The 25843-nt window shown below is 41.3% G+C and overlaps 1 protein-coding gene across 1 annotated transcript in view; it reads right to left on the bottom strand.

The window, feature by feature from the left end:
* Positions 1–25843, bottom strand: part of ptprn2 (protein tyrosine phosphatase receptor type N2) — a 123445-nt gene that overhangs the window by 8414 nt on the left and 89188 nt on the right. The window contains exons 12-17 of the mRNA XM_041961624.1: positions 18856–19071; positions 16361–16564; positions 10771–10918; positions 8960–9033; positions 4375–4452; positions 1090–1209 (exon numbers count right to left, since the gene is read on the bottom strand). Coding sequence (XP_041817558.1) covers positions 1090–1209; positions 4375–4452; positions 8960–9033; positions 10771–10918; positions 16361–16564; positions 18856–19071 — 840 coding nt within the window. The remainder of the gene's footprint in view (positions 1–1089; positions 1210–4374; positions 4453–8959; positions 9034–10770; positions 10919–16360; positions 16565–18855; positions 19072–25843) is intronic.

Genomic DNA, 25843 nt, shown 5'->3' with positions numbered 1-25843 from the left:
TTCATTAAAATCAGTCCATTTCTTCAAAAAAGGTTGAAAGAAATGACACACAGTAATCAAAGATACGAACTGTTCTTTTGAGAGTTTGTGTTTTTCATCACAGGTAACTTTGTCTGGTGAAATGAGGTCTAATTAAGTTCGATACAAGTGTGAGAATGTGTTCATTATATTTGTTCTGAGTGTCTTTATGCCACAGTGTCGAGCAAAGAACTGAGACAACGTTGTTATGAGTAATGATGAGTGATGAATATACACTCAGTGGCCACTATTAGGCACACCTGAGCAATCTAATGCTGATCCAGTGCAACAGCTCAGCCATAAATTCGACTGCTACAAACATAATAATGTTCAGTTTTGACTGACACTGTCACAGAGGTATTAATAATCCCACTCAACGTAGAGTTTGTGGCAGAGCCGTTGCAGTAGATTGTATTTAATGGTATATTTGTACAGAATAAAGTGGCAAAACAGTGTATATGTGTTTATAAATCTTTTTGACACCTCAACCTGATTGGTCAGTTTAAACTGGGAAGGTGGGCTCTACTATTATACCTGAGTCTGGTTTGAAGAGCAGCATCAATGCAGCACTGAGATGTTTCTCATTTATAGATTTTTAAAAGGTTTTCAGATATTGTCTCTGAGACTTCTTCCAACACCCCGATAAAATTAGCAGCGACTGAATTTTGTTTGTGGTGCCCACAGTAAAAGTTACATTTATAAAAAATAGTGTCCTTCTTACTCAACAGCTTTCATGGGGACTGTTTTATTTGGTCGAGAGTATTTCCACTGAAGACTGCTCACAGGGAAGTTGGTAAATTATAGACATTGTTTTCTGGAGGGACATGTTGCTGTTGAACTTTTTAAACGTCGTTTTGCAGCGCTGTGAGCACCACAAATAAAATTAATCTTGACTGTATTGGGGTGGAGACAGAAATGTCATAAACTCAGAACATAAAGCCAAAACGATGTGCACGGCTAGACAGCACTAAGCGGAAAAAAGATGTTTTGTTGTGATTTGGGTGAACTGATTCAGACAAACTTTACAGCATCCCAGCTTTGTAACTTCTCCTTAATCCCTCCCCGACGTACCTCGTATATGTGGTAGACATCTGATCCCTCGTCAGGCCAGTAGTGATGACACTGCTTCACGCCGTTTTCAGAGAGCGGGGTCAACATGACGATGACGACGCAGCCGCTCTCCCACACCATCTACACGCCAGGGGAAAGACGACAGACATCCCTCAGACAACAACCCTTTAATACTCATCTGTGTGACAATAAAGTAGCACTAATATGTAGCTGAACTGTGCCACTAGGAGCAGCATATTGCACATTAGCATTACATGGCAGCCTCGTATGAGAGTGAAATTGATTTCTTAATCTTGGTCCAGGAAGTATGAATAAATGTCACCTCTCTGCGTGTGACAAATGATAAATGTTGGGCAGAGCAGCGGGAGGGCGCGTCACGTGTCGCCCTCTCTCAGTCGTCTGAGCGGGATCACAACATCTACAGAGCTGCTGCTCCATTTCATCTCATCACAATCTAATGTGTCCTTGGGAAAAAATACAGGCCCACGGCAGCCATTAGGAAAATGAGGAGGAAACGTGGCTTTTATGATTGCTATAAAAACACAATGGCCTTGACTATACACTAATCACAAGCTTCTGTGATCCAGCCCAGTGGACACATTACACGCCAACTGTGCCAACTGCGCCAAGATGTGATGAGATTAGGCAAGGTGATAATGTGAGGGAATATTATCCATTTAGTCTTGTACGGTTTGGCAAATATTTGTAGGTAGTGAGGAACAAGTGCATTCTTATTTTCCATCTTCAGCTCATAAAAAGCCTGTCAACTTTGTTTTTTTTTTATGTGATAATCAATTTCTGGATTTTCAAAAACTTACAGCTACTCTACATCAGCAAGATGTTAAAAAAAAAAACAAAAGCTTGAAAATGACTTTGCTGCTCTGTGAACTGAATTCTGAGGGGAAGTGAGCAGGAAAGCAAGGCCCGGCAGAGCTCAGGTGATAGCCGGGGATGGAGAGAGGGAGGGGAGATGGACGGAGGAGTGAAGGATGAAGGGATGGGGGAATGAGGAGTGGAGGATTAGAGCAGAGCCGCCTTTCAGAGCGCTGCCTGGGGCTGGTGTGGATTAGATAGGACAGAGCAAAAAGATTTGCCTCCTGCACGGTCCATTTGCATGAGAGTGGCAGTGTTTCCCCTGTTTGTTTACTTTTAATGGGGGGAAAGAGTGTTTTTTCTCTCCCGTCACAAACCAAGGTTAACCATACTGAATAATGAATGGCTACTTTTTAGTGGCAGACACAGAACTGATGTTCATTGTGTCAGTCAATCTGTGTCTAATTTTCCATTATTTTCTGCTTAATTGGGAAAGATTTAGAGTCGAGTTCGTGGCTAAATGGCCCATTTCATTAGATAATGGATATGCATTTATTCACCTGGCACAGAAAAAAATTGGCAGACAAACAAACAAATAACCAAACTGACAAAGAGATAATCATCAGCTGTTTCGTTTGAGGCACTTTCAAATTTACAAATTAAATACAGGCTCAAATTATATATTTGAGCTGATGCGGTCAAAGGTACACTTTTTAGATAATAGGAACTGAATTTTTCTTCTTTTTTTTAAATTGATTTGAACACTATGTGAGGATAGATCTTGTGAGCAGGTTTGTTTTTTGGGTTTAAAAAGTGATTTACTAGAAAAATTCAAGGGCTCCATTCGTTTGGTGTGCAAAACTCAGCCTGACCAGACTAAACTTTGTGCTACCACCCGTCCCCGGGCACAAACAAGTGCAAGCGTCTGTGCTAACACAAAGTCAGCACTATCATAATGATTCGAAATGAGTATCCATTCAGTACATGATGCAGAGTGCAGAGTGCAGGGCCAGCTGGTCTGCCACGATTTATGCTTCACACTTCTACATCCTGGTCACGGCTAGCAGAGCTACTTCACCATATGGAGGTGATGGGCCTGCTAATTACTACAGTGCTGGCCTATTAACACATAAGAACGCCATTTGGCAACCATGCATCATTTAAGGCATACTGTACCTCCACACAAGACGACATGTTTTACAATAGCCTACGTATATCCAGTGAATCATGGCAGGTTCGCCTGACATTTATGGACAAGACCAGGAATGCAAATAGCACAGAGGAAAATGCAAATATGAGCAAACATAAGCATCATTATAATTAATATTAGAATTCCTGGGGGTGTGTATAACTAAGCTACTAAATACAACTAAAAGCTGCAGGTTTATAGCTCATATTCAGTTTTATTGATGAGTAGAAGCACCATTACCTCTAGCCCCACTTTGTGCCTCTCATGTATCTTTATTACACTGGAGTCACAGAGCTAAGCAAACAGTCTCCATGAAAATATACAATTATACTTTGTCTTTTCTTTATTTGAGGGATAATCAGTGTGTAAGTTTTGAAACAATAGTTCCATAATTTGGGGGATGTAAACAGGAAGTATAATGTTAGCTGTGGGCTACAACTTCTGCCCTGTTTTTATAGCCCCTATTTGATTACACTTTGGCAAATTGTCACCATTAAAAGTATGCAGAGTTAACCATTAGCAGTTCACTGTTCACTGGGTTACTCTAATACTGAAGAAAACTTAAAAACTTAATGATTCCCCAGCAAGTTCCTGGCAAATTCCTAGGACTTACAGTACAGCGAACACATTTTTATGATTTCAAGCAGATTTTATTTATTTCATTTGCAATAGATACCAGAGATGATGCTATCCTCGGAAGGTGTGAGTCACACTGAATCTAACAATATGTGTATCATGTCTGTGTGGTCAGATTTTACTGAGTTATGACTCTGAGAAGATGCAAAGTGCAGCAATTCATGCATTAAAGGTTTTTGCCTGTTTTTACAAAGACAGCAAGGATATTTTTGCTATTTCCAGTTACCTAGATTACACAGTAACAGCTTGACAAAAGGGTTAAAATTTTTATTTCATGCACCGGACACATATTATATTATATTATATTTGTATTTTTTGATCAGGATGATTGGAAGTACCCTCAGAACAGCTGTAACTGTTGGGTTTTTCAAAGTAGATGCTTAGCTCTGTGACATGAATGTAATGGCAGTACATGAGAGGCACAAACTGGGGCTACATGATCCCACTTTGAGAAATTCCACCATTGCTTAAACACCTGAGAAATAGTAATCTACACTCTTCTCTTGGACCAAGGAGACATCAGACTCACACAGGAAATCACAAAACCAGAGACAGTACAGCTCTGTTGTGGTTCTCACAAACCCTCATCCGTGCAGACAGAAATCGGTAAAACATGAAAGACCACGGTGAACGGAGATGAGCGTTACCTGCCAGAAGTCCGCCACAGTGGAAGGAAGTGGGCCCTGCGAGGAGATGTAAGTAGGGTTGCGAGGGTCATGGTCCATCTGTGAGAGAGGGAACAGAGTGTGACACAGTGTTTGGGCGGAGACTGGTGGATGAAAACACACAGTCAGGGAAAAAGGCTTCCATCAAAGCCTCCATCTGGATGGTGGAATGAGAGTAGAAAACATTCGCCTCTGATGTGTTTTCTGTCTGCTTCATTCATTGATTCAGTCTCTCTCCTCTTTGTCGCTTCCCTTCTGTCCTCAAGATCTGACTCGTTTTTAATGGGTCTGATTACACTAAATTGGAATATAAACAAAACTGCACACTATTATTGGTAAACCGCGAACATCACGCAGCACTACACTGGATAAGCTTTGAGCACGTATTTGAAGGACACGCTTTGTATGCCTGTCAGTCAAACTTGTTTTTGTGACAAAATGTTTAAGATCAGTCTCTTAAAACATCACGTTTGCATAAAAAGACTGAAGAAGACCTTGGACGGCGCAGTCTGTCTACTTGAAAATTAAGCAAACAGGCACCTCTAGTGTTTATGGGAAGAATGCCACAGCATACATAATATTCATCAATTTTCTATGCAAATGGAAAATTGTCTCCTCCAAAAGGATACTGTGGCTACTTGGTAGTGAAAAGATTTCTGAATTTACACTAAACAATTTGTTATGCGCAGACATTACCATGCCATTACCCTTGCACTACCCTCATTCCCACTGCTGCCTAAAGTACTGTACATAACGGTTGATCCTCCTTGTAAATATAATTTAGTTTTCCTTTATATTTCTTCCTTTACTGTTATTTTTACATACTATGTTCTATCTCATTACTTTATTCTATTCTAATTTCAGATATTTGAATATTTGTTTCTACTCTTTCTGGTCTTTCTACAACTGAACTGTATTGATAACAACAATAAAAGCAAACCTTAAACCTTGAAATCTAACTTTGAAAATTCAAAATAAAGACTTTAATTAATATTACTTTCAATATCACTTCCCATTCATTATCTCATGTACAGCCTTCTCTATTGTCCTCAATGACCTCATGAAATGGCTTTCACGTGTTTCTGCATGAAACATGGTACCGTGGCGGGACTGTGCAGCCTGCAGGCGGCTGATGTGAGGGGGCTGAGTGTTGAGGTGGGGACATAATGACATGGGGGACTTGATTTGAGGGATGTGATTGAGACTTGATTGAGTAGGTGTTGGCTGCAAAATCAATGATCACATTTTATTGAATGGAATTTTTATGCACACCCTCAAGTGCGAGATGCATCAGCGGAAAGATGACATATTTCGCAGGAAAAGAAATGGGTGGGTACATATCAGTGCATTCTTGATGTATATTTGGCATTATAATGATGAACGAGGCACCCGAACAGTGCTGTATTTTTTGTAAATCTATTATTTATGGTACACCTACTAAAGATATAACCTGGCGTGCCAGATGGTTTGTTACACAGAACCATCTGGGAAGTCATCCATGGAAACTGTTTGGAAAACCTCAGGCACTTTCAAATAACACTTGGCAGGTGATTGGATGAACTGTCTGTCTATTGCCATCTATCATGGGCTGACTTCAACCAATCAGATCGATGAACCATATGATGTAGTAGGAGAGCAAAACTCTAAACTTGCCGTTTCTTCAGTGAAGAAATACTCTGCAGCTCTGATATAACTGATACAAAAGCAGCAGCTACGTTATCCTCTTTACGAGCTGCCATTGTTGTTTTTAAATGAACAGTCAGGTCCTCATAGGACGCTGACTGGTCCGAATGACTGTGGTATGGCCACAAGCACATGACCTGAAGCCCCGCAAGATGTGTTCTTGGAAATCCAGCTGCCTCATAAATAACCAAAGAGCTCATATGAGGGAAACGCAGCATTGTATTTATAAAATTAAGGTGCGTCTTTACACGTTAACATGACATTGAGTGACATCCACCAATGAAAATGGAGGCTTTTTTGCAGCACATCCCCTAATTGTAACTGAGGGATTTAAGGAAGGAGACATATCTGAGCATAACGGTAAGAAACGCCATGACAGTAAGCCACATTGTCGTACTTAATGGCTTTTTCATTCTTTATGAACTCGCTTTTTTTTTATGCTGAAGAACAACTTGTCAAGGACACCGAACACGAGCTTATAAGAACATCTAGTTTTTCTTTTCATTTCTTTGACTCACTTGTCAAGCTCATAGACCTTAATTATGGAGCATTTCTTCATGGCTTTAATATTACCATAACTCTTTTCTCTCCTCATGTTTAATAACCTCAACAACAGGATTAATTCTTAATGCTCTGAATGGGTGATAAACCCCAACATACAAGTTGAGTCCAAAATTTTAAATAAAAATCAAGTCTTTTATTATTTATGTCTTTGTAATGTATTTTCATTATGGTGGATTAAAAACGTCAAATTGTTTTCTCTTTTAATTCTACTGTCAGGCTCAGTGGAAACAGACTTTTGTGTTATCATCCTTAGTGATGGAAATTATTTTATATTTTTGGACTCTCTGCAGCATTTAATAATGCAGATTCTGCTGGGATCAGATTTGATCATATTTATGGTAATTTATGATTTATGGTTATATTACCTGTATCAAGTATCTATGAGATATCAGGCAGGATGTCAATATTCATTGTGGGAATTGTAATTGTAACTAAATGATCATTGGGGGGCAGACGTGAAGCGTGAGTGACTGAAAATGTTCTTTAAATACACCTACACAAGGTCTGGCTTACATTTCAAAATGTACCTGCCTTTCCATTAAAGAAATTTCCCAAAAGGACATGCAGGAAATGTTATGTTCATTACCCACTGTTCTACTTCAATTAGGTATAATCATGTTGTTCAATTTTCCCTTCATCCTTCCTGGTTGAAATTCCTCTCGTGGATTTGTAAAAAAAAAAAACACAAAAGAATGAAAGGGTGGTGCCGAATGCTAGTGCTGCCACTCCGTTTAGCCAATCTCAAGGACACAGACATGCTGTAGCTGTGTGTTGACATCCCTGCTTGAATACTAAAGTGCAAACATGAAAGCGTAGTCCTGCGTCTCAGCTGTCCTCCCCTTGCCATTGTGGGGAGAAGATAGACTACAACAAAAAAGGCAAGGAAGTGCTCTTTGGTTTGAAGTAAAATAGCTTGTGCTAAAATAGCTTGCACAAATATCGGTTTCTGGAGAAGCGTCTCAACTTTCCACACCTTGATCCGGTGTTTATGAGAGATAGGGGGCTCGGAAGCTAAACGCCAGCTTGAGGTCATCACAGATAGTTTGAAAACAAAAGCACGGAGAACAGGTGGGGAATAGAAAAAGCCACACAGCGTCTGATTTTGTAAAAAGGCCAGCGAAACAAAGACAACCAGGCTCCGACCACATTTTATGCCACCACACATTCCCTCGAAACCGTTCCTACCGCTAATGATCCTGTGCATCTGGGAGCGCTCGCATCATTTGTGGTCAAGCATTAGCCATTATCCGAGCTTTTCCCTGTGTGTATGTCACCCTCTGCTTTGCAGGGAGCTCCTTCCCTTTGCCTCTCTGACCCCGGATTCCCAGAAAGAAGCGACAGATTATTTACTCGTAGGCCACTGCCCCTGAAGCTAATGAGGAGGAAGAAGCCGCATTGACAGACATAATTATCACAGTTTTGCTGGGCTCAGCCAGGGGTCCCTTTTGTGGTGTAATTACTGTCCTTTCATCCACACACCACTGCATCCGCCATTACTTCACCCATCTTCAACATCCGCTTGTGTTTCTAGATGCTTTTTTTTAACTGCACCAAAACAGACGTGGGTAACTTTACACCCTTTTTCTAATGCACCAATCTGCTTTTTTGCTAACTTCTTCCCATGAATGATTATGCGTTTTATAATATTATTCTATAAGATGGCAAATGTTGCACTACAGCACTGTTTAAATAAGCTAAAAACCTCTATGAATATGCCATTAGAGAAAATGAAGGAATAAATAGAGCATCTAAAAGTCTCCACTGTTTGTTTCTGAAGAGTAATAGGCTTTTAGTGCAGCTGTGTGTACCCCCCTCATCTATCTCCTCAGAAATTTTGGCACTGTATTTGAAATGCATAGTTTCCTGTTCCCTTTGATGGAATCCCTTTTCAGCAGCCTCAGGGGAAATCATGACTGGCAATGTTTTGGGGAAAAAATAGTAAAAAAAAAACAACTTAGCAGTCTCCAACACTGAGGTCTTTCTGGATTTGTGGTGGAATTCATTTGTTTAGTCAAAAATAATATATAATTCTTTTTAGTGCCAATGAAAAAAAGGGGTATCTCCAGGGAGCGGCCATTTTGAAAGCACTGAAAGTACCAATGTGATTCAGCAAGACACAGCAAATCCACTGAGGCTCCCAGCATGGAGAACAAAGTTTCGAAAAAAGATCAATGCACTTGAATCAATGACAAGTCCTTTGAAACTTCTTTTTATCTCAAAGTAATATCCAACCACAACAGGTGTTCCTGGTACAAAAAAGGCTTCAGAGACAGCAGATACTAGCCACAACGAAGAGCTATAATGAATAAACAATACTCACTATTGGACTTGCATTGATGTAATCTGAGTTGCCGTGGTTATTCTCTGCTTTCAAGGTGATCCTGGAATGATCGTCTGTAATGGAGATGCATAATTCATCAACACACTTTTCCACTGTTTTTCCACCCCACACAATAACAACAGAATTTTGAGCAGCAACACAGGAATATGAAACTGAAAAGGCTGCAGGGCAGTTTCATCAGACTTTCATCATACACACACACACACACACACACAGACAGACAGACACACACACACACACACACACACACACACACACACACTACTCTGAAGTCATGAATTGCTCCACCTTTAATACGGAATGTTCCAAGTGAAATAATAATAATATATTTTATCTGAAGAAGCCTGTATTGAGCTTTAAAATCCTCCTTTTCTTAAACAAGCGAAACTGTTGCAAGATTCATATAATCTGTTTCCAATGAATCTGAACCCACTTCTGTAGTCTTCTTAAACAGATCTGTTTGAAGTTAAAGCCCCTGAAAATGTCAAATGTTTTTCTTATATTCATGACTAAATAAGCTCAACTTAAATTAAATAAATAAATAAACATCTTTAGGTATTGTTTATGACAATAAAGATGAGTTCAGCAGTCCATTAGGACTGTGTGGGTGTGGTTTGATCAGATTTCATTTCAAATGTCATCAGATTCTAATTCAAATGTTGCTAAATCCTGATTGGTGCATGGAACTATGTGACACCACTGTGTTCTATAAGAGCCCCACCCCCTCAAACCAGGAAGAAGAGCACAGAGAAAAACAGAAATAAAGAAATCTCTCATGTGAAATTGCCAAACATGTTCTAACTTTGGCAGTATCTTCTTATAGATCCCATTACTAACAGGCTGATTGTGGTAATAAGGTGATTACTCCAGTTGTATGAAGATGAAATAACTGACCATTTGCTAAGCCCCACCCCTCCAGTTACCGTTGCTAGCGCTCCTAACACTCATAGTTTGCAGTTATTTCTGAAACTATGTGTCTACATTTCACCCAGAAGCAAACAAAAACTCTTGTCATTTCTAGTCAACAACCATGGATTTTGTTGAAAAGCCGACTTTCATGTAGCTAGCTAGTGTAGGCTAATGCTAAAGCAAAAATTCCACGATTGGTTGAAAACTCCATCCCTAGCTGAAAACCCTTTGAAGGGACTTTATACTTGATGGCCACATACATAATATTAAGCTAAAATACTACGGCTAAAGCTACATGTGCCTGGCAAAATGTCCTCCTGGAATAAAAGATCCTGCATTGTTTGCATGTTTTAGGGTAGAGCCAGTTAGCTCAAATATTACAGATTTATTAATTAAAATGTGAATAATTAATGTTATTCGTTTGATAACGGATGATTTTGGGAAACCTAATAACATTTAAGAAGTGTGGCTGGAGTTGTTGTCATTTACAATCTAATTAAGAGCAGAATCGAGCCACTATCACTACTCCAATCTCTGCTTTACCTGCATCTTGGCAGGGTAATCTGTAACCTGATGACATAATAATATAGTTAGGTAACAACAGGCCCTTTATCTTTGGTCAGTTTCATCCAAAGAAGTCTCAAAGCAAGTTGATTTGTATAAACCCCCCCCCCCACAATTTCCTGACCACAGTGCTTTTTATAGTGCTTTGACCTCTTTACCCAACTGGTTTTTATGTAGCTCTTTGAAGGATCTGTATAAAAGATATACAAATATATCAGCAGTGATGGAGCAGCATTGCTCCAGCCTTGTAAACAGTGGAAACATTCTCACAGCTAAAAACAAACCAAAAAAATGAATGGACATCTGAATGGACTCACATACAACCACGGCATCTGAGCGGTTTCTCTTGGAGTTCTGCTCGACCCGTCCCACACTGCAGGCGCTGGGCTCTGCCTGGTAGGAGCACAGGGCCTCCCACTCACGCTCCAGACGGTTCTTGTTCTTCAAGTGGTCCTCCATGTATGACTAGAAGACAGCAGACATCCCCTTAGCCACCATGTCACACACCAAGCCAGAACCATTCAAAAGTCAGTTGAATTTCTCCAAAATTCTGGCTGTAAAAAGACATTTTGTGTTTGTTTTTGCACAAAATTTGAATTAATTAAATGAGAACAATTCATTTTCACCATATCATAGCTGGCTTGAGATACCTTGTTGTTATTTTTTCATAATATTTTCTTCGCCATGAGCTAAACTGGAGCAAAACACTAAACCCTTGACAACAGCATTTGTTATTAAAGCAATGATCAGGTGTCATGGAGCGTTATTGTCCTAAGCCGCTAGTGTAAGAACTGGGTGAGGAGGAGGCTGCTGAAGGTCTAGGTGGGGAAGGTGTGGTAATGTTTGCATGTTTGTGTGTTTGTGTGTTTGTGCATGTGTGTTTGACAAAGAGAAAAAAAAAAATCACACACAATTAAGACTCCTGAAAGGTTTGTCTGCATTGGAAATACTTCAGGGGTGTTTCAATCACGTCCCTCACTGCTTGCACAGCCCCTGATAAGATTGTCTGCATTTAAGCCGTCGCTTGGAGAAGACAAAATTGAATTCGCTAGAGAGACAAAGATGGAAAAAGAGAAGGGGGAGGGGAAGAGGCCTGTGTGTGTGTGGGTGGGTGGGTGTGTGTGTGTGTGTGTGTGTGTGTGTGTGTGTGTGTGTGTTCTCCCAAACCAGGGCAAGTCTTAGGGAGCTTAGAGGCTGTAGCTGGCAAGACAGTCTTTTTTAGCGTAACGCCGTGTTTCGCCCTCGCTCCTGTATCATAGCTCCCCTCCCGATGGGGTTAAATGGTTTAGTCCGCTATTGTGTGAGGCAGAAGATTACAGACTCATAAACTGATGTCAGGGATCAGCTGGCTAATACAATGAAAGTGATACCCAGATGTGCTGGTTTTTTATCCCATATTAAAGGCAGTATAGGTAGACGGAGCAGAGAGGTGACACTCCATTGTTACAGCCGACTTATTCACTCCTGTCTGTCAAAAGGGAAATTCAAGCCTTTGCAGCATATATACAATTCCTACCTAGATGATAATCACAAATAAGCTTGTCCAACACATAATAGGCAATTACCCTTTGATGGCTCACAAATTTAGACATCCCCTGCATGCACGCATGTAAGAACATTACAAATCCTACAGACAATAGAAATCAAAGTTTATTGTTAGATACGGCACCAAAGGTGCCACTAAGGTCTTAAAAGCCACACTGAGAACAAAAAAAGCAACTCTTGCGATTAATGCAGCTGCATAATGAGATAACACAAAAGCACAATGTGTTCTGTCTGAATGCATTAATGACATAAAGTGATATTTCTCAAATGCTACTATAGATGTCTAGGTTATACTTTGAACCATACCTGTTTGAGCTTTTAATTTTATGCATGCAAAAAACTCAATTATATATATATTTATATAAAAAAATCTAGATAATGTCAATTCTAATAGCAGGCAACAAACGTATATTTGCATGTGTGTTGTTGTGCATCGCCTACACAGACACACAGTGCTGTCTTCCCAGGGAAATGACAGCATGCCATTATGGCCACTTGACAGAGCCTGTCACCACTATGCTCTTGTCACCCTGTACAAGTACTCTCTGCTTGCCAGCCTGACAGCATTCCACCTCCCCTACCAATATTACATCTCCATGTACTTGATAAATCCACTCTGAATTGCATCCCATTCTATTCAAACGATGCCCTGAATCGATTGCATTCCAAATTCATATTTTCGCAGCTTAATGCAATGCAGCCAGCAGGCCCTTATCAAGCCCTCCCGTTCCTAGGGGGAGGCAGTGGACCATGGCGTATTCCAGAGACAGGGTAACGAAGGTTTAGTGAATGGGGGGATTATGTCTGCCAATCAGAGGGTTGGGATGGGAGGCCTGGGTGTCAGGGAAACAATGTCTAATCCTTCCTAAGCAGTCTCCTCGGCAGCAGAGGGTGCCGGGTGAAATCAGGATGAAGGGACAACCAGGGGAGCCAGACACAACAGGTAACACATTACTGTCAAGCTCTGCTGTCAAATTAAAACGAACAATACTGGTAACAGTTTGTACAGGGAGCTTTATGATATGATAAACGGTGGGGAGAGGTGAAAAAAATGTATTAATAGGCCGTTTTTTGTCCGACTAATAAAAGCTAAATTAAAAGAACACATTTGTTTGGCCTTAAATGGAATGTGAATTGCTCATAAACTAAATTTAAAAATGTGATTAAAAGCCACTGAGGGCAAGAGCGTGTTGCATGAGTCAGTGGCTATTTTCCTTTGCCTGAGTCTGTTTTCTTTTTGAGTGAATAATTCATCATTTCAACAGCAAAACAAATTAACAATAACTAGTCAACATAATGAAAAAGAGCCCCTGGCTACATAATTATTGATTTATTTTCTTTTTTTTTCATTAGAGAGGTGATTAAGCCAAGGGAACACCAGAGCAACAGCAACTGTATCAACATTTTGACCCTGTTTCTGGACAGTAGATGATTTTTGGTTAACATACTTGTGAGGAAAAACAAGTACTGTGACTGTAAAGTGCTGTCCATGGTGCTGAACAGACTTAGCACTGCAACAATGAGCATGCAAATACTGCTACACGTACTTCCATGCTACATCTGCTCATCATTATTGAGGTGCATAATCATTCAGTACGTAATGTTTGCATTGTTGCAGCACCACTCTGCCGCTAAAAATGGCAAAAGGGACAAGACAGAAAATGTAAGACAGTAGAGCTGTGTCATAATTCTGAAAAAAATTCAACAGATGACTCAGCACAAAGCGGCATCCAATTTCAGTTTAGAAGTTGGAAGTCGTTATGCAAGACTTTTTAAGTCTTGAGGTGGGCTGAACAGCGGGGTGCAACATCATAGTTCATTTATCCTGATGGAACCAAGCTATCGCTGTAGCATAGTGGTTGTGTATACTGCATGTGTGTGTGTGTGTGTGTGTGTGTGTGTGTGTGTGTGTGTGTGTGTGAGAGAGGTGATTGCGCTTCAAAAAAGGACCCCCAGCATATGTGCTTTGGAAAGCCATGTATTCATCATCCTTCTCCACACGGTGTGAGCTCCAAAGAGCGAGAGAGGGGAGATGAGAGGAGAGGAGAGCTGAGATGGGAAAATATAGGTCTGAGATCAGTGATAACAAGGCAATCTCACACATGGTTTCATGTGAGATGGTGGTGGAATTTTAAAGAAGGACATCTCCATGTCAATCATGGCATGAAAGAGAAGTAAAGGTCCCTGTGTGTTTTACCTTTCTACTTTGCAATGCCTGCATTGCTGCTGTGAAGAAACTGGGGCTAATAATAACAGCTTCTAGAAATGATTCACAGTGCCTTTTTTGTTATTGCAGGGCTAAATGCTTTTCTATTGTCAATGTTTTCAAAAGGGGCTTCACAAACAAGCCTTGACGAGTGCAACAAAACCCATCTATTACCACCAATACAAGGCATTACTCAGATTCACTCTCATTCATTATAGCCTCCCAATATAAAAGCTAGACATGCAGTGTGATGAATGCTCTCTCCATTAATGGAAACACTGCAAGGCATCTATCCATCTCTTTTATCAAGCTTGTCTCAAATGAATGAAGCGAAAGTTGTGCAAAATTAAAACAATCCATTGTGTGTTTGTGGAAGCGTTGGCAACCAAAAGCTTTTTCAACCAAAATAAAAACCTAGCAAAATTTCTAAAACATCCAAATGAGAATCAGTTGGATAATGATATTCCAGTTTTGAGCAGCTCCCATCACGCAAAACAATGTCTGCCTTATTTTGCTGCAGCAGCGAGAGAGAGAGAGAGACGGAGGGGGTAAAAGATGAAAACGACAGTGGGGAGAGAAGCAGGACGGAATGATAAAGAGAGAAAATGACACAGTAAAGGGAGGAAAAAGTTGGAGGAGAAAAAATGAAGACAACAGAGCCAAGATAAAGCAAAAGGGAGAAAACAGCGGGAAGAGTGATGAAAAAAAAACCAAACCCAAATGATAACAGGGTTCTGAGGGGGACGAGGTGAGACGGATGAAAAAGAGACACATCCAAACAGATAAACAGAGAGAAATCAAGCTGTTGGTTTTCAGCACAGGGCCTAGCATATTCATAGACACAGGGAGTTTTAAAAGCACACACTTTAAGCTATGCTTGAGCCTATTCCCGTACATCTGTGATTCCCAACCTTTTCTGTCTGACGTATCCCTAAAGGCCTCTACAGTTCTACAATTACGCCTACACTGACCCCACCTGTCATGTTCCAAATGTGTCATTTTAATTGATTTTAAAATTGGGGTTGTTAATTATATAAAACTGTTTGTTGTTATGTTTTTTCATAGAATTGAACTGTCATTAGTTCAGCCTGGTCGAGCTTACTTTTGCACTACATCACTGGGAGTAGCAGGAGATATTAATCCCTTATTTTTAGCTTTTAACTGGTTAACCATTACTTTTAGCCATTTCATCATTTATCCACTACTTTTAGCTAACTATTACAACCGCCCTTTACTTTAAGCCAAGCATTTTGACAATTACTTTTATCTCTTTCAATTGTATATCCATTATGTTTAGCTAGCTATTTCAACCATGTATTTATTACTTTAAGCTAACCATTTCAACCGTTTATCCATTACGTTTAGCTAACAATTTAAACCGTTTATCCATAATGTTTAGCTAACAATTTCAAACGTTTATCCATTACGTTTAGCTGACAATTTAAACCGTTTATCCATTATGTTTAGCTAACAATTTCAAACGTTTATCCATTTTGTTTAGCTAACAATTTCAAACGTTTAGCCAACTATTTAATTCTTTTGTCACTTACTATAAGGACTTTAAATTGTTCTAGCTGCTTAGCCATGACTTTTAGCCAACTACATTTCAACCATTCATTCATTACATTTTGCTAGTTATTTCAACTGTTACTTTAAGCTAACTGTTTCAACTGCTTAGCCATGACTTCTAGCCAACTATTTCAACTGTTTATCCTACTTTTAGCTAACTATTCAAAGGTGTTATTCATTAATTTTAGCAAACTGCTTCAGCTTCTCATCCTTATTTCTATTTTTCAAATTAATTTCGCAACTCTACAGGTCATGTAACCGATGGCAACTGTAGAAGTACCTCTTAGGGTATCAGTAGCCCTGACTGGGAACCACTGATGTATGATTTATGACCTATTCTTACGTAAAGCACTGGAGTTTCTAAAACTACACTAAACCCACCCTGGCAGCTTTAATGCATCGTCAGTGAGACATGACATGTTGTGGTTGCTTAGTAACAGCCTGATGGCAAGAACCACAAAGGTCTCTGAGGTCCTGACAACAAACCACACCTTAACCAACTTCCATCTATTCTCCTCCCTTGCCAATTTCCCCCACCACATGAATCATCACTCACATTGTTTCTGGAGTCAAAGTAAGTTCCTTACCAGTATCATGTGACCAGTGGAGATGTCCATGTTGGATGGCACTGGCTCTTCACACCAGGAGGAGGTGCTGCTGCGGGTGGACGGGCTGGCTGCGGGGCCATCGCTGAACTGAGATGAGACGCTGTTGAGCCGCGAGTGGCGCAGGGTCTCCGGTCGCTCAACACGCTCCGATGTCCGGATCGCCATACGCTGGCGACAAAGCTCCTGGGGATTACAGGAGATAATAGTGAAGCACTGATCATAAGATATGCAGTTTTCTTCCAGACTCTTTGCAAGGTTTCATGTATTTATCTCCTTTTCATGCACATAACAATAGTTTTATGTAGGTTATGTGCTTATCATTGCTGTTTGGGGCTGAGTTCTGTAAATGCACCTTGTAAAATCCTGTATCTTGGCTGACTTGATCTGTCCTCACTTGCCTGTAGATTAATGGCTTATCCTCATGGATTATGGAGCTTATACTAATTATGTCAAAAATACATGGTTGAGGAAACCTACACAATTTACAGAATTTACAGAATAAATTTAGAATGCCACACCTGGCTGCAACACAGTGACTGTCTTCATTGTTTAAGAATGGATCTTTTAGTTGTCAAAAAAAAAAGATCTTTTCAAGTAATATCCTGCACAGTCAAGCTCTATAGAGCAAATACTACATTCTTGAAAAAGAAGAATTTGTAAAGATAGAAACATAAGAGGGTCTATCCATCAATCAAATAGGAGTTCCACTGTGAATGTATAACCATAGAGAACCAAAGGAGATAAAAATGCATTGGCACAATTGTAAAGTATAATCCTGTATTTTGATTGATATCTCCAGGTTTCTGAGACTTGCTAAAAGACCCACTGCGATGAAGATTACACTTCTCCCAATGACTCAGCTTTTCTCCCATCATGCCTCAGTGCAGAGACAGGGCATCAAAAATTTGAAGACTAGGCATTATCCCCTCTATACACAAAATGAGTAAACAAACAGTCGCAGACTTTGCCTGATTTCCTCCATAAGGTGTGGTCACTTTTTGCTGTTCTATGTTAAATTCATAATCTATAAACCTCATCATGTTTGGTTTGGGAGACGAAGTCATCTCCACAGAATTCATTTCCATACACAATTAATAACAGGGAGGGCAGGGCAGGCCAGAGAAAATGCCTTGTGAAAGCACATGCTATCTCATGATCCATCATAGTGATATTTCCCTCTGGAGCATAGGCCCCTCTAAGCCCGGTCTTGGATCAGCTTTCCCGCCGTCAGACTTTAATGATTAGAGCCATGAAGTGGTGCCCTGGGCCTTGGCCTCAGGGCAATATCCAGGTCCACCTCATAATTCATCCTACTTCTCAACATCTCTGCAAAGCACCGTGCTGTACTGGATCGGAGAAATCGTCCCAGGAGCAGGTAGGGGGATGCAGTTATCACTAGAGAGGGTCAGAGGAGAGACACATGGAGCCCAGGGAGGAGCACTGGTCGTGGGACCACTGCCCCCGTCACCCTCCTACCACTTTCAGACTGCTAATAAGAATGAAAACAGCCCAAGAGGAAAGAGTCTACAGTATGTGCTGCTAACACTATCTCTGCCCTGTAGCACACAAACAACTGTATCTCTCAAAAATAGAGAACACATCCACATGAACACCTGACAGAGCAGGTATCCCATCAATAAAGGTACACCGAGAAAGAACAGGTGCCATGTATAGCCTAAAATCTGACACAAGCAAAGCAAGATTTTTAAAAATTTCAAAAGGTATTTATAATAAACAAAAATGGACATAACCTTAATGTCTAAAAGTATTCATTTTTTAATATTTGCTTTTTTCTGCTTCTCTCTGGCCATTGTTATAACACTGCAACACCTCCAGCTTTCGATAGATCGAGAAGCACTGTGAAAACCTGATTAAATATTGAAAATGTTAACGCGACATGCAGATAAATATGTTCTGAGTGCCATGCTGGGCACAGCTGAGCCCCAACGCTGAAAATCAATACAGCCCTGGCTGCCCATGGCCCTGGAGGAACAGAGGGAATAGGTCACAGTGGCAGCCTGTTCCCCTGTCTATCTCTCACTCACACACACACACACACACACACACACACACACACACACACACTGATGCACACACATTTCTCAGGCAAGAGTGAGCATTGAATAATTGGATGGACTGAGTATCTGTTGGAGCAATAAGTCAAAAATGTAAGAAAAAAGGAGCATAAAAATTATGTATATGAACACAAAAAGGAGGGTTTCCGATGTACAATTAGTGCAAAAAAAAAAACAACCAATTAGATCAAAAAAAGCTAACCTCACAATAGCCAAAAACTGTCATAAGACCAGGTAGAAGAGAATCACTCTAACACATACATGCATTAACAAACACACTCCCACAAACCAATAACAAAATCTACCCTATCCGAACAGAGTGTGTGTTCTTCCAATGGCAGAGCACAGACCAAGTGTCCCGGCTCCTGATTGGCCCATAGCGAGGGGGGCTGGTCTAACCTGATAGGTTGCGGTGGCATCGGTGCTGGTGTCAGTCCCCAGGCTGGCCAGCTTCTCCTTCATGCGGACGTGGGAGCGCTGGCGCACGCAGAAGAAAGTGGCGGACACTGCCAGCGCCACCAGGATGAAGAGCATGCAGAGGACGGAGAGCAGCAGGAACTGGCCCGACTCCACCCTGGTCTCCTTCACCACGGGGATCTGGGTCAGGCTGCCCCTCTGGAGGACACACGCAAACACAGAGAGAGAACACACTGTCAGAGCAGTAAAGGATGCTCCTCTGTCGTTTTTCTGATTGATGTGGTCTTTTTTGATTTACAGCAACCTCCATATCAAGTCTGCAGTGCATCAATTTTCACCTGAAGGCTTGTCCTGACTTTCCTGTGAAAGACTAGACAGTGCCGTGATTGCTTCCTCACCTACCTCCACTTCCTCTCCCGCTCTTTCCTTCCTCCCACCACCAGTGTCTGACCCGCCCCCACTCATTAGCCAGCTGTAATACTGGCCTTATAATATGCATTCAGACTCAGTCAACCCCTATTATGAGCTCATGTTCAGTGCTGTGTCCACACTGTGGCCCACTATAGATATTTACAACCCCATTTAGTGCTGGCATGGGGCGGGCTGGCACTGTGCGGCTACAGGAGGTTGGGATACTAAAAGCTTGTGCTTAATTAGCTCCTCTGGTCCTGAGTTTGGCTGGATTAGGCCCTGGCCCAAGCCGCACAGCTAATGGCTACCAGGACTGTAGAGACACAAGCACAGCCCAGACTGGACCTTCATACATCCACCACCAGTTGAATAGAAAAGCCTTTTCAAATATTCACACCCACACTGCATGTTAATTCAAACAGGAAGGTATAGGGGTTGTCTCACTATGGCAGAATTGTTTTTAATGTGCTGTAAAATCGTCTAAGAGATTTTTATCAGCATAGGTTAAAGAACTGGCCTATAGTGTAGATAATTGGTCCACTCATGGCCATTTACTGTAATGATAAATTCCCTGTGGGCCGCACAAATACAGAATATTTTGAGAGCATAACAGCGATAATAGCAGCAATAATTGGGAAGGATAATTAATGATACCTAAAGTGTAGCTGGATTTTCTTTGCTGGTTGCATAAAATATAGACATCATGCCAAATTAGTTTGCTCAAAAACAGTAAGATACTATTTTCTCAACAAAAGCTACTTCATATAAATCATCCTTTCTGTCCTCTATGACTGACACAAAAATATGTGGTTTCTGTAAAAGCCAGTTCTCCACAGTCTTTGATCCAATTTTATCAGCTGCATACATGCCAATAGCTATGCATCTGCAAAAGGGCAATATCAATAACAGAGCACAAATACATCAGCAGGCTCCTAATTGTCTGCATGCAATATTGAAAGATGGATGGGTGAAGTGAATCAAATCTACAACATAAAAAAAAAGAAAAATGGCAGAGCTCTGACATTTAGCCTGAGGGGTCTAATGGGCCGGCTGAATGATGGCTACATCTTGTTATACCATTTTCAAAACAAGACACTTCACCTCAGACCAGTAACAATATGGTTTGACCTTGTGGCTCGTAATTGCCAATGTTTTAGCGGTTGTGCGGATGCCCAGGTCTTTTCGATTACTGTGTTGGGCCTGACGACAGTTGCTGTTGATTGCAATAGCTGTGGCTCGAGCATGTACTTTCAATCAAGCATTAAGAGGTTAGTCAACAACTGAGAGGTTTGAAGAGGCTCACGTACGGGTAACAGGGGAGAAATGGCCTCGATCCAGTGGCTCGTCTGTGTTCGGTGATCAAATGAACATACAGACAGCAGGAACAACATTTAGAAATTAACACAATTTTCATTTGCTAGAGTACTTGTTGAGAATGTATTTCAGCCTCCATCCTGTCTCACATAATTGAGAGTGAATATACAGCACCTGAAAACCCTCATTAGATCTAATATTCAGCATGTTTTGCACTGTAGACACATGTCACATCGGTGTAGTGCTTCAAGACTGCTGTCTCTGAAACCAAAGTGCCCCCTACAGACATATTGGTCCAAACCCGCTTATCAACTCCAAGATAGCCCCTTTGACTAAAACATTTTCTCTAGTCTGAAAAAGAAAAGACAAGTCTTTTCGAGTTAATCAAAGACGCGTCCCCCTACAATCTGTGGCTACTCTTAATATATATGCAGGTAAACACCTTGAAATGAATAAAGAGCATTTCCACTGTGGGAGAAAACAGGCTTGAAATGCACTGCAAGCAAAAAGAGTCTTTGAAGGTGGTAATCGTGTTAGAAAGAAACCAGAGGAGATACAGAAAGACAGAGGAAAGAGGAGGAGGAAAAGGGAGGAGACGTGAGGCGAAGAATTACCTTCATGGGCCTTTAGAGTTCTGCTCCTTTTAAAGGCTTTTTACATTATTTTTTACAATCATTCTATTTTACTATAATTGGAGCACAACTTAAAAACAGATTTGTCTGACTAAAATATTCCAAAACACTTGAACACTGACTCATTTTAACTGAAAACAGGAAAATTATTTTTTTTAACAAATCAGACTTAATATTATCATAATCAAAACTTGCAAAAATATTTTAATCTGAATGTTAGCGCAGGATAATGCATTGAAATTTAAGATCCACATGAAATATTACTGAGGGTTTTTTTCCCCTCCATGAATTGTGTTTCCAATCAAAATTCACCCTTTACACCTTAAAGATGGCTTTTTTGTTTTTTTGATTCCTTTAAAATCATGTTCAACACGGATCCAAAGAGAATCCAAACTCAGTGGAGTTATTACTCGCTGACAGACTTTCCTCTCCTGTTCCTCGCTTCTATTCATATTGGCCCTGTGTGGTGAATTAGCCAATCTGAGAGGAGACAAGGGGCAGATGGATTTCGGTGTTCTGGATTATTCAAATGATAGAGGAAAGGTCAGGCGGAGAGGTGTTGTTGGGGCGGCTGGCTATCCATTCACTCCCATCACAATACCTTTAAGAAGTACAAGAGGGATATCCTCCAAAACACACAAGTGCCAAACCTCAGCTAACCCTAAACCAAAGTGTTTTTGTTTTTTTTTTTTTTTTTTGTAATTTGGAGCTACAATTGAAGATTTAAGAGATTTGAAATCAGATACATATAAAGTGGTTTCTATGAAATAAAATGTGACTGATAGACCTGGCATTAACAAAAAAAGATCACACATGCAACACATAATTCATGCTATTTTTCATAGATCTTAGAAAAGACTGGACACACCAAGTACTCGATAAAAGTTGAAATTTTGTAAATGCAGCACTGGTGGACATTGGCCTATTTTTCATATAAACTCTAAAATGAAAATAATTATTTATTTGAGAAAATAAAGACATAAAGCAATTTGATGGAGAAACTCATGTCTTTTTTATTTCTATTTAATGCCACTCTGAATTTTTGGAAATAAATCTAAGAATAGAATAAGAGCTCAGTTGCATTAGATTTAAATTGGATCAAGATAACTGCGTTTATTTATTTATTTTTAAGTGAACACATGACTAAACTGAATAATTTGTGCAAACACAGAGCGGATTTAGCAGCTTTCAGTTCTCAGGGTTTCTGAATTGGGGCCACTGCCGGGCAGCACCAGGCTGGATGAACCTGCACACAAACTTTGTCCCCCTCAGCCAGATGTGCTCGCAGCAAACCACCGGGCTCGAGCTCCAGTTTAACGGGACTGTTTGGATGATCTTACGTTTGGATGGATGCATGCATGTTGTAACACTCCGATGCTGGATCATATTTCATAAGATTTTTGGAGCTTCGATCTCCAGCAGCAGACTATCGCAGCACACAGGACGAAACAGGAGGACACCACAAAACCAGAGCGCCTGAAATATTCTGCTGCACACGAAAATCATTTTCATTCACATCGTAAACACAAGCAGCTTTCAACGTCATGTTACGACCGTTGACAAGTTTTCAAGGCCGGACCTTCAGGGCGCCTTTTTACGCATTTGACGCATTAGAACTTGCAACACAGCAATTTAAAAAAAAAAAAAAAAAACAGGACAGACAGACGTTTCAAAGCCAGGAGATAATTACCCAGATCCACGGCGCGGGGCAGAGCGCACATTTCGCAGCAAACGGCGGATGCTGTGTCTTGTATTCCAGTGAACATGGTTAACCACTGACGCCCGCCGCAGCTCCAAGAAGCGTCTGTGCGTCCCGGCCGCCCACTCAGTCCGCTTCTCCAAAAGTTCCCCTGCGAGGGTCCCATGCGTCCCCCAGCGCCAACAAAAGAGCGCGGCTTCAACACGAAGATGAAGAAAAAGGAAAAAAAAAAAAAAAAAAAAGAGAGTCGGAGAGAATAAGAAAAGGGAGAAGAATGTGGGATATGCCCGCCTGATTTTCCGAGCCTCGGAAGAATGTGCAGAAGCCCCACTAGTGAGTCCTTTCAGCGTCTCTGTGCCAATGAAAAGAGATGGGGAGGTGGTGGGGTTGGGTTTTTTGCGATCATTTAGTTAAGGCTGAGCCCCTCCTTATATTCAGCAGCTCAGGAGTCCCCGTCCATTGCACATGTCATATCCACTGGTTGCTATAGCGATGCCTCCACATGTTGTCGACAGTGAATGTTCAAGGAGCGATGCCTGGCTAATAGGCTTGCGGACCGAGGGGCGATATGAATGGACATAGGGCTAGACACTCATTTGTTGAGCTACTAGGGGTCTCTGTGTTCGGTGTGTGAATTGCTGTTTTCTCAGGCTCTCCTTTTCCTCTGCTCCCTCTCCCAGGGATTCAGTTATGTGAGCAGAATAAGGGAGATGGGGCAGTCTATTCTTCAAAGTAGGCTTTTGCATTCAAAGCTGAAGTGAGCACTATAATAAGAGGCTACCACACAGTACAGTAGTTGTAAGCTATATGAATGCTGCATGGGACATTGGGTGCAGCCTGAAAAAATGCTCAGCCTAAAGTAAATTGTGTATAATTGGCTACGTCTTTTCTCTGCTTCCCTCCGAGATGTGCCGGAATAAAGGAAAAAAAGGGAGGAAAATTGCAAGTTTAACAAGTTTTAAAGATAAAACTCACCAAAAAGCTATCCTAATTAGCAATCAGTCTGAAAAAAAGGGGATCCAATGGAGAGCAACAGCTGCACTTAGCAGGGAGAGAGAGAGAAAGGGGGATTATGGAGAGCACAGGGAGAGAAAAGGAGAAAGAAAAAGAAAAGGGGCGGTGAAGAGAGGAGAACGGGGGTCCTGTCAAATGCAGATGACGAGTCTTGGGGAGGGAGAGGAGGAGGGGGCTGTGTGACGGGGGGCTCTCCAGTTTATTTTTTCCATTCAGAGAGCACCCCCTCCTCTTCTCTATTGTCCCTCTGTGTGACAGCTGGAGTTGGCAATGTGAAGGGGAGAACAAAAACGAGCTTGCTGTCCAGCCTGGGTCCGTGGCCGCATCGGACGCCACCCCACCTTCAAAAAGCAGAGCCAACCAGACGGCCCGCATTGACCAAATCCGAGGCAGAACACACTCAAACTGACTCAACAATTTTTTTTAAGCACCCCCCCAAAACCCTTAAATACGAGACCATGCGTATGATGCTGCTGCAAAACTGAAATTAACCACGCATTTTGTAATTTTATGCTGTTTGTTTCTTAAAAAAAAAAAAAGACTGAACAAGGAACAAGATTTGTTCCATCCTCATATGCCACAGAGTGACACTTTTCATGTCATGCTTTCTGCACACTGGCACTCTCATTTATCAGGAATTATTCAGAATCCAAATTCAGTTTTTCGTCTGCTAGAGGGCCCAGAAACGGTCCGGCCACCCGTCGACAGAGAGGCAAATTTTTATCTTGCAGCGTTCAATTTGAATACAAAAAAGAATGGCTGCCGTGCATGTTCCTGCACGAATGCAAGATGTACAAGCAAGAGAAATGCATGGTGGGAGACTTTTATCATGACTGCCAGTGAGTGGTTTTATTACTGGAAAGAAAGAAAGAAATAGAGGCCCCCAGAAGTTAATCCCCAGAAAATCAGTCCCTACATTAAGTCAACCATACGATCATATCAATCCTGTTGTCTGGCGAACTGGAAGAGAGCCCTGTTCACTCTTTTTCATACTAGATACCCTGGTCACCCACATGTCAGCCCTATCTAAATCCAAACTCATCCACACAAGAGTATTCCCCTGACACCACAGAGGATGGGGAAAAAAAGGAGGGAAAAAAGAAAACGTCTACCAGGAAGAAGACGCCATCCTCACCTGCTCTTTGAAGGAAAACCAGACTTTGGCACCTGTTGTTTTCCTTCACTTGAACTCTGCGTAAATGGACACATTTTCACACATTTCAGCCACCACTACGCACTACACAGCACGATTTCACAACTCATGTCACATCCTCCAGCGGGACCAGTGCTAATGGTTATCACACCAGGGAGGTTTGACGTGCATCGATTCATCCGCGCAAAAAAAACTACGTGCAGTCAAACTCAGGAACATACTGAAGTCACTCTTATGGTCACTGGTGATATTCGTGGTTGCTGTCACATCTGTGTGTTCCTCTGGTAAGTACTTCCTCGGGGTAACACATGTTCGAGCAGTCAGCGTGAGTCCTGCAAGGCTTATCTGTCCTCCTCTCCCGTGCTGCTCCGGTGTTTGCCTCCATGACACACTTCACAATTTCTAATAAAAAAGATGGAAAAGCGCCGAGCGTGTTTAAACAACGGGAGAAAGAGGTATGCGGCACTTCGCCGTGTCGCTGAGAGAGGGGGATGAGGAATGTTAAACAAATGTCATGATCAAGTGCACTACCTGAGATGGCAGAGCTGAGACTGATGCTCGTGCATGTGAGTTGACAAAAGGGATGAAGAGACAATAACTTAGATGTTTGCTTGCACCTAAAGGTTGTGCAATTTTGAACATATTTACATGTTTGTCCTTGTGTGTGCAATCTGAATATACATGCACAGCTGTGAGTAGGTCTTTTTTTTTGTGCAAAATACACATCCACGTACACATCCAATACAT

Source organism: Chelmon rostratus, chromosome 20 (genome assembly GCF_017976325.1).
Source record: "Chelmon rostratus isolate fCheRos1 chromosome 20, fCheRos1.pri, whole genome shotgun sequence".
Classification (NCBI taxonomy): domain Eukaryota; kingdom Metazoa; phylum Chordata; class Actinopteri; order Chaetodontiformes; family Chaetodontidae; genus Chelmon; species Chelmon rostratus.
Note: the sequence above shows the minus strand (reverse complement) of the source record. Positions and strands in the feature narration are given on the sequence as shown.